Here is a 9,063-nt window from a genome sequence, read left to right as displayed (position 1 = left end):
CCCACTGACACTGCTGGATCTATGGCCCAATTTATCAGCTCCCGCCTGCAACGCGCAGCTACCTCCCCCTCCCCCAAACCATCGCTGAACGAAACTGCGGCAGCTACAACCTCTGTACGGCGAGTACGCGGTTATTACAGCTGACAATGATGATGATGATGTATAATAGGACGAAAGAAAATTGGTCAGGGAGGGAGGCTAGGGCTATTCTGCAACAAACATTCGGGGAGTCTACTACGTATACAGCCCTCAGTCAGATAATCTTAATAGAAACGCAAAGCATGGACGCCACTGATACCGGTTAGTTGCCATATCGCTCAACAGTCAAGTAACGCTCTCTGTCTTCAGCCAATTACAATAACGTTTACGTGCACCCCATCCTGGAGGCGGACAGCACTGACTTTTAGCAGCACCCTTCATTCCCTTCCACTAGCTCCTCTTCTGTCCACGTCTGGGTTTCTGCCACTCCGAATTTCTCCGCATTCGGTAACTCGGCGTGATACATGGCCACTATACAGAACATCTATCCATTGCTTCTTTTCTCACAACATTAGGTCATCGAACCTAACTCTCTACCATGTCCATCCCACTCATGCACTATCCCTTCATATCTATGCTAATTTCTCATTATTGTATGGAGTCAAAACAACGCTACATACTTAAGATGCATAATTGACGCTATCAACGATAAAATGCTATCAGGAAGGTCAGCTTCCTGAAAGCAACCACTGAATGCCCGGAATCTACGGCGACTCTCAGCTCCGCTGGGTGTTGACCAGAAAGACAACGACCCCTCAATGTGCAGCGCGTCACAGCCTTGCATCAAACCCAGACAGCGCGAGTCAGCGTTGATCAAGGTCAGACAACGCCTCCGCAATATGCAGCACGTCGCTGCCTCGTACTAAAGCCAGACCGCGTGCGTCAGCATTGGGCCAAGTTCAGACAGTGTCCTTCCAATAAAAAGCTTGAGGCCGTTGTGGTTTTCGCACTCGCACGCACTGGCGCTCTCGCAACCACTTTTGCCTTCAGAGAATCTCTCCTCGCCTTAACATAAACATTGTTTTCAACTCTGTTACAGCTAGTCCCGTTGCCTTAGGGCTCTGTGTGATTGTTTTACAGCTATTAGTTGGCCAGCAAGTGGGATGGATTTACAGGTTGCTGGTCACTCTGGTTGGGGGGGGGGCGGGGCATTCCACATGAATTAAGGTTGCCAACTGTTGGGAAAGTGACGTCTCCGGAAGTAGAAAATGCTATAGAAACATGATTGTTCTGAGCTCAATCCGGGTGTTCTTTCTCGAGGGATTGCTGTATGCGATGCATAAAAAACCTTAATATAAATGACTTTTCTGGATTTTGTTGGCAGGACAAAGAACGACTGAAGTCGCTGAACATGCTTCCGTCAGAATATTACGCAAACACTCGAGTCGAAACATTTACTGAAGTGAATCTCGCTAATTTGGATATATTGATCGACAGCCGCGTGGCCATTGTTTGTGGTACGCCCTACACTACAGCTTCTGCTCCCTCCCAACCGATGATGATCTACTCGCGTAGTAGCCGGAACTCCGTGAGTTTATTTGTTCTAGTGCCTTATGGGTAACATGCTCCATAGCCTTTTAGATGTTACCATTTGAACTTCTTGGAATGTACGGTAATCTTGGTGGAAATCTGCTGTTCGTAATCTCGTGTCAGACTAATCAGCGGTAATGTTTTCAATAAAGGAATTTCATTTTCGCAACCTGAAAACAAAGTAGGTTTGAGGCTAGACATAGCTCACGAAATTTCGGAATCACTTTCCTGTTCAAACCAACTCTTAAATGTTATGTTCAGCTGGTGGATGAAAATTGCAGTGACAGTAGAGTTTCTGGATATCTTGGCGAGTCCCCATTTTCCACATATCATTGGAACATGAATCACGAAACACTGGTTTCCTATTTTTTCATCTGACCAGTCATGTCGAGATAACCAGTTATCCAGTGTGGCCACGTTGAACCGTACCGCGTGGTGCGTCCATTCTCCGCTAATGGCCTTCGCTCACTATTCATGGAGCGGCTTGTTGGTGTGTGCACCAGTTCATCGATTTGACTGGTGCTGTTGGTGGGCTGCAGTAACATGAATGCTTAGACTAGCCAGCGGACTCGCGCGGTGGTAGGAGTGTTCAAACTTCAATTACTCATTGACTTACAGTAGTTGAATTTTCGGGGTGATCTTCAAGGCGATCGCCCTGCCTCGATCATCAATCGGTTTAAATGTATCCATTGTATAAAATTAGGATATATTACCTGACCAGCGCGGTCTTATGTCCGAGGTGGGTTCGGAGATCTCCTAGTCCCTACATGGAAGGTACAAATGAACTGACTGTTTTTACGCCTAGAAAGCCACCAAACCTAGATATTTATCCTTCATGTCACAGGTCGCATCCGCTCAGAAACGAATTTTACGTTGTTTCCAGCTGTTCTGCTACCCACAATCGCGTGATAACCGCTCTTCTATTCGGTAACGTAAATCAATGGCAAATGTAGTCACTCTTCACAAATTACTGTAATGGCCACTCCATCCAGCTGTATAGTTGAGGGTCGGATCTACATTGACTCCTAATGGTTATAGACGGTTATGTCAGTACTGAATTATGCCACCCGTATCCCATGGAGTGCACTTAGCTACCATGGAGTCGGATAAAACTTTATTTATCGCATTTTCGTATATGTAGGGTGTATGATCCTCGCAGCCGCCAACAGACCAATCATTTAATAAAACAAGTCCGTGAACGATTCTCGCGTACAAATTGGCTGCAGACCTCTCGCTGATGTTTAACTGCTTCTCCTCACCATGTACCGTCAGTTATTCGTTAAAAGTGAATTTATCCGTGAATAATACAAGGACACATTCCAACATACGCACATTAGTCTACCCTATTTAGTCACTTGAACCCGTCGAAAGTTGATTTATTGGATATAGGCTAAAATAAACTCAACACACCATTGAATTTCGATTCATTTTAGTTACTATCATCAGTATCTCCGTCACTACAGGGCTATCAATGGTAGTAGTTCATAACACATGATGGGAGTTTGACAAAAACCACCAAAAGTAGATTAGGGATATGATTGCAACCTGAAAGTTGGTCTATTTATTGGCCGGTGTGGCTGATGGTTCCGCTCAGAGAGAAAGAGTTTTGCGGTTCCGTAAGACTGTTTATCAATTGAACATCTAGTTGAGTCACAAACGGATGAAAAAGAAACGGACACATTGTGTTTCATTTGACCATCAGCACCAACGCATAGTTGTCTCGAAAACGCGGTTGTGCTTGTGGTCAGTGTTTCCAAAAACGCGCCAAAACCAAATCTAAACTGATCTTAACTTATGTTTGTCTTTTGGTCGATTTTTGGCCCAGCTGTGCAGTTTCTGTCCTCTTGTTTGGCTTCTATCCCCAACAGCTAGTGCGCAAGTAAGGAACGATTCCACTGAGCTTCACATAAGTGTTCCCTTTTAAAACAATTTTATTTTGATAAAGCGGAACTGATCTCATTCTCGGGACCAAAATACCATTTGTCAGCAGCGTGCAAAACCGTTGATTCCTGGATTAGCAGTGCATTGTTCATTCGTTTACCGAGAGTGCTGTAATTACCGCATTTCCCACCCTTTTTGTCTAGGACATCCACTGTACGACAGATGGAGGCCAATGGACTCGACTGGATCAGGTGGCGCAGTATCTTAAACCTCGGCTTCCTCCTGGGACGCTAGTGTGGGGACAACCCACATATGAATACGTTACCAAGGTTAACCAAGATTTTTGTCATCGATTAATTGACTGCCTGCTGCGGCTGTTAGTGATACTTATGCCTCTGTATGTATTATGTCCCATGGGCCAAGCAGAGAGTGCGATGAAATTCCTAAGCGTACCGCTGAATCAGCTCGCTTTAAGAAGAGAGTCCATTTTTATATTGAGATCAACGGTTGTGGATTTGATGTAGACTGCAGAAAGCAACTAGTCAGTGATTTATGTGAAAAACACAGTGCTGATGGATGTGGCGATCACCAGTGGTTAATAAACCCAGAACATAGAAAAGTATTATGAAACCACAAATGGTCGGGCGCGGTTTATGGAAAAGTAAAGCAGTAGAGCAGTTCAATAACTCTTTAGGTGATAAACTATTTAGGGGTCAGTAGTCTCGAAGTGCTGATGCGAAACCCGTGGACATCTTAAAACAAATGTACCGATTCCATCAAACGCCCTAAACGTCCAGCACGTCTTTTTGATGGCATGTGGCAACTGACAGTCAATGCGCACCGCAGTCTGTTCCAATAAACCCAATTGCCATTTGGTGTCAAGACAGCGCCGTCCATATTTCAGCACGATGCTGAAGGATGACCCATGCGTTGCCGCCTATTTGAACGATCTCATCGTCATGGGTTCTAGCACCGATAAATTGTGGCAGCGCCTTGATTATGTGCTTGGTCGTATTCAAGGGTATGGTTTCAGAGTGCGCCGAGAAAAGTGCATCTCCTTCATGAGGTCTTTTGTAGAGGAAAATGTTGGTAGCTCGGGTAGCATAGATGGTCGTTGGCTTGTTCGCTGAGTTGGGCAATTTGATTGCCCAGATTGACTGATAAAATCTGATAAAACCACTAACGCATTAGAAATACAACGTTCGAGCAGGCGACTTTTTTCTTGCTTGCATGATTGTGACATTTCGCTACAGTTCAAGGAGTCGACAGAGGATATCCTAGAAGCTAAATTTTGGTTCTTTCGGGCTGAATTTAGCGGATTGTTTCCCTCTACTAACTGCTGGATACATATATCTGATCAAGATACTCGCCCTATGTGTGCACTTTTTGAGTATTTTAATGAGATTATTCCTCTTCTTACCTCCTCCTTTCTAGAGCGGTCGGCGCAAATATGCCTTGATGATATTTGATGTCGTGTGCATCTACGGCCAAGACTGTCGTCACTTGCCGTTTACTGAGCGGTACGTTTCGTAAAGCAATTGCTGAGTTAATCGTATAGTCAAAGATCTATCGGTGACAGGTAAAGACTCTATTCGTTTGTCACAGGTTCGCTTCATCTTTGACTGGCATACTCCGAAAACCGGTTTTACTTTCCAGAAGTGCAGCTTATATTTTGGTGAGGTGATAGCCCTCCAGTTTTCTATTCCTAATTCGTTCTGTGGGTTGACATTTGGCTATTTTCTGTACATGCTAGATCGGGATGACCTGTTCTGAATATTTCATGACAATGAGGATGAATTCACCAGGAGCAAGTTCCAAAATCGCAAGAATTCGCTATTCATATAACTGAATTGCTCCTAAGAGTATGTCAAAAGATACAAGCCAGGTTATCGATAAGTCTATTTTTTATGGGCGATTGCGATTTTGTGTCACAAGAGGGGAAGTTGAGTTTAACGAAATCTCAGGGTCTATCGCATGTGCACAGCACTCTTTTGATCACAGATTTATCCCGATCTTGACCCTGCTAGTCAGAGAGATGGGAAGATTTGGTGATGTCCAGTAGAGATACCTGGGTGGTTATTTTTGGTTTCCAGCAAGAAGCTTATTCCAATTACCACTCTGTTCGACATTTTTTCGCCCGAAGCAAAGAACTTGAATCCTGTCTTAAATTCTGCCTGGTGGAGACAATTGATCACGATGGCGTGCGTTGGAAACAGTTCTTTTTAAATCCAGGCTTCTAGGTTGGATCGCTCCCTGTATGTATTGAACCTTATGCTCGGAATTATGAAGGTTAAACGATACAACTGGAATTCATTCCAACCTGTTGGGAGACATGAATATTGTCGACTTCTAAATCTATGGGGGATTGTACACCAGTAATGGTGCTAATAATTTTGAAGCTATTGGCAAGCGCACCAGTAGTAACCAGTTTTATGATGTACTCATCTGCCTTTTCTTATGCTAGATGACACATTAGATTAAATTGCTGATTGTCACTTCGATGATCCGAGCTCCATTATGTATGACTGCCAGTCTCTGTCCTGATAGTCTGTGTTGCTCAATTAGTTTCTCATATAAAGGTTTAAAAATATGTTACAGTACATTTTCACGCGTTGTAGCATGGAACTTGCGCGGAGGATGGCAGACGTGGTAAACTTTCCAGGCATGGATGCTTCTTACGTCCGTGTAGCCCCACTGATTCGACTGCGAAATTTGCCATCTTATGTGAAGGGGTAAGTTCTTTCAGAGAGCGTTTCTTTCCGCCTTTTAGTAGTTGCAAAATGTCAGGTTTTCTTAGATTAACGATCCTTATCGGTGGTGAAAATAACCCATGTCCCTTAATTTTCGACCAAACTGCAATGAAACACCGGCTAGTGTTAATATGGAGCTTGCTGTACCCTGTCTCATTGGTCCTTTTTGCCTCCCCGATACGGCTACTGCAACGAAGTTTCAGCAAATGTATCCTGCAGGATCTTGGTGGCACTCAAGCTTGGCGAACACATCACGATGTAACCTCTCGTTTGGGGCTTGGTTGTTAACAACAAGAGCTATCCTGTGAAGTCCAGAGCGCTTTACTTACCCGCCGTTGTGATGCACTTACACCGTCCCTAAACTTAGTGGTTGCTCGTGTGTCTTTAGCGGACGGACTATTTAAATAAGCGTCACCTAAACGTCCCCGTTATCTAACAGTGTTATCAAATTCTATCTGTCGGTCTGATGCGCATTTTCGTCACCTTAACCACGGATTCATCGCGGGCGCGTCAGTTACTGGGACTACCGTAGGACGATGGTGGCTACGTTGTAATATACAGGCAGTGACCTTAGGAAATTTCATATATCGTGGTGCTCCAAGTACCGCTTGGAATTCGTTTGAATGCACCTCTGGAGCCTTCGAGGCGGGGTATTTCCATGCTTGTTGGTGAGATATGGTCAGCTGATGCAGTGTTCAGCTGTTTCCGGTACAACTTAGAAGTCCGTATACTCTTTATGGGAGATGAAGCCCTTGTGAATAGGGATAACATAACGCTCACCATGTCATACTGCCAGTATTTTGATGGAGACAGTTGGCGGTTGAATCCGCAACGCCTGAGAGTATCGCCAAAGCCGCGTTAGTTCATGTTCACTAATTGCTGAGCTATGGTTGGAATGCCCATCACGTTTAGGTAGAGATCGACTTTGCGGCACAAAGATCTCACTGTCGTCTTTTCATATTCTCAATGCTGTGTAACAAGCATGCAGTTTTTCTAACCTCATGCCAGCTACCTTCAAAACAGACTATTTTCTCGGGTGTTTTCTTATACAGCGTGGTATGTGTCGGTATACTTCCCTCAAGGAAAATGTTGCGCCTACTTAAGTTCCAGCATTCCAATCACTTTTTCAACATACTATCTTCAGAAGGGAGCATCCCTGAAATGCCATTAGTACCTTCGGCGTACTCTGGTGATTTTTTTCAGAGCAGTTTCTTTTGATAGGTGATCTCTTTCAAGAGGGACGAAGCCTCATGGGACTGATTCAATGCGATGTTTTCTGTGGAAAAAATTCTACAGAGGGAAAGGATTTCGTGATCACGATCCATGTAGGTGGAGTCGTTTTGGGACCCACAACAATCTTGGAACAAGGTTGCTCCGATTTGATTAGTTTACTTGTTTTTGGAATAAAACAGATCGAATCACTGCATTGTTTCAGTGGGGTTTTGCGCATGTCTTTGCTGGGAAGTGGAGACTGTTCTTGAGTAGCCTGTTTTGAGGAGATTGGTGTACATATGTAGTTCCATCCCTTTCGTGTTTGTGATGAAAACCCATGTATCACTCTTGCATTTTTCGAGTTTAGACTCCCCCTTCTCCGATGCAAAGATGCGCCGAACCATGTGCCAATGAATGTTCACCCCGATGGTATCGCCTTTCAACCCCATTCTTTGTTATTAGTGAGGCACCTGGCAGGTGAGCTGTTCATACTTTTGGTTTATCTTTCGGACGAGATTAAGAATGATCACCGTATAATTGGCTGCTCCTCAACCAAGAGTATGTCCGTAGACCTGCAGTGAAATTAGTGGAGACCCTGCTAATTCTTCCAGGTTTGCAACCCCAATCCATGACGTCAATCTTCAGTTTGCGTTTTTCTTCTCCGTACTCTTCGAAAGGAGGCTTGATTACATTGGCTCTTGACATATGGGGGACCTGGTAAATAACTTTTCGTCATCGCTTCTTTTGCTCCGATTGAATGTGCAAAAGTCAAACCGTGTCTCATCATCCAGGTCCATGTATGTTCAGGTTTCTTGCCATACTTTGATGTTCAGCTGATATCACCAAGACTTCCTAATTTCCTAATCATTTCACTGATAATCTTTCTTACCTGACTGTTTCCTTCGGTGCATTTGGTCAGAGCCCTGGTCAGAAGCAGTAAGCCGAACCAGTGGACATACATACTACTTCAACCGAACCACTTGTGAATCCACATTTGAACTACCTCCAAACCAGCAATATCCATTCAAGTGAGCTAAAATGATGCATTTGAGTGTTTTTGGTAAGGTGTTTGAACGGATATTTATCTTCGCGAATCGCATACATGACTTTGCCGATAAAACCTCAGCTAGACTATTGCAAACCTGGCAGCTGCCAGCCAACCTGAAAAAGGACAAGATCGGGAATACTGCTCTCTCTCTCTCTCTGTGTGTGTGTGTGTGTGAATATTCCATCAGTAATATGAAGAACATAGAGTGGCGAGCATTGTTGTTTTGGAATTTTGTCATCAGGTTGTTACATTTCTGCAAGCTAAAACAGCTGCAGTCAAATTGAAGAGCTAAGATTCGTTATTTAGTTAAACGCGTGGAAACGTAAGCAATCTGATTTTAGTGCAGGAAGGGTCTTATCGGATAACTTTAGAAGCCGCTGAGTGACTACATCGAACGACTTACGCTTCATGGCCAAAGCAAACTAAGAGTTCACACAAATCGTTCTTAATTTCATGGTGCCGGATCTCGCGATCTTGGTCGACACTGGCAACCTGTAGGATACTTCGTGGCGCCGCGAAACGGCTCTTTTGATAGATCACACAACTGCTATTGATATTTTGTAGTGAGACCACCAAGGGACAACCATTTTAGGTTTGTATGCA

The 9,063-nt window shown here is 44.2% G+C and overlaps 1 protein-coding gene across 1 annotated transcript in view; it reads left to right on the top strand.

Moving 5' to 3' along the window:
• The window catches only part of T265_01277 (hypothetical protein), a gene marked incomplete at both ends in the record, with an annotated part of 48,333 nt that overhangs the window by 37,405 nt on the left and 1,865 nt on the right, over positions 1-9,063 (top strand). Inside the window, 6 exons of the mRNA XM_009165262.1 lie at positions 1,364-1,567; positions 3,654-3,779; positions 4,885-4,970; positions 6,069-6,182; positions 7,780-7,889; positions 8,332-8,440. Coding sequence (XP_009163526.1) covers positions 1,364-1,567; positions 3,654-3,779; positions 4,885-4,970; positions 6,069-6,182; positions 7,780-7,889; positions 8,332-8,440 — 749 coding nt within the window. The remainder of the gene's footprint in view (positions 1-1,363; positions 1,568-3,653; positions 3,780-4,884; positions 4,971-6,068; positions 6,183-7,779; positions 7,890-8,331; positions 8,441-9,063) is intronic.

The sequence above is a fragment of the Opisthorchis viverrini genome (genome assembly GCF_000715545.1).
Source record: "Opisthorchis viverrini unplaced genomic scaffold opera_v5_13, whole genome shotgun sequence".
Lineage (NCBI taxonomy): Eukaryota > Metazoa > Platyhelminthes > Trematoda > Opisthorchiida > Opisthorchiidae > Opisthorchis > Opisthorchis viverrini.
This window is presented reverse-complemented; position numbering and strand designations above follow the sequence as displayed.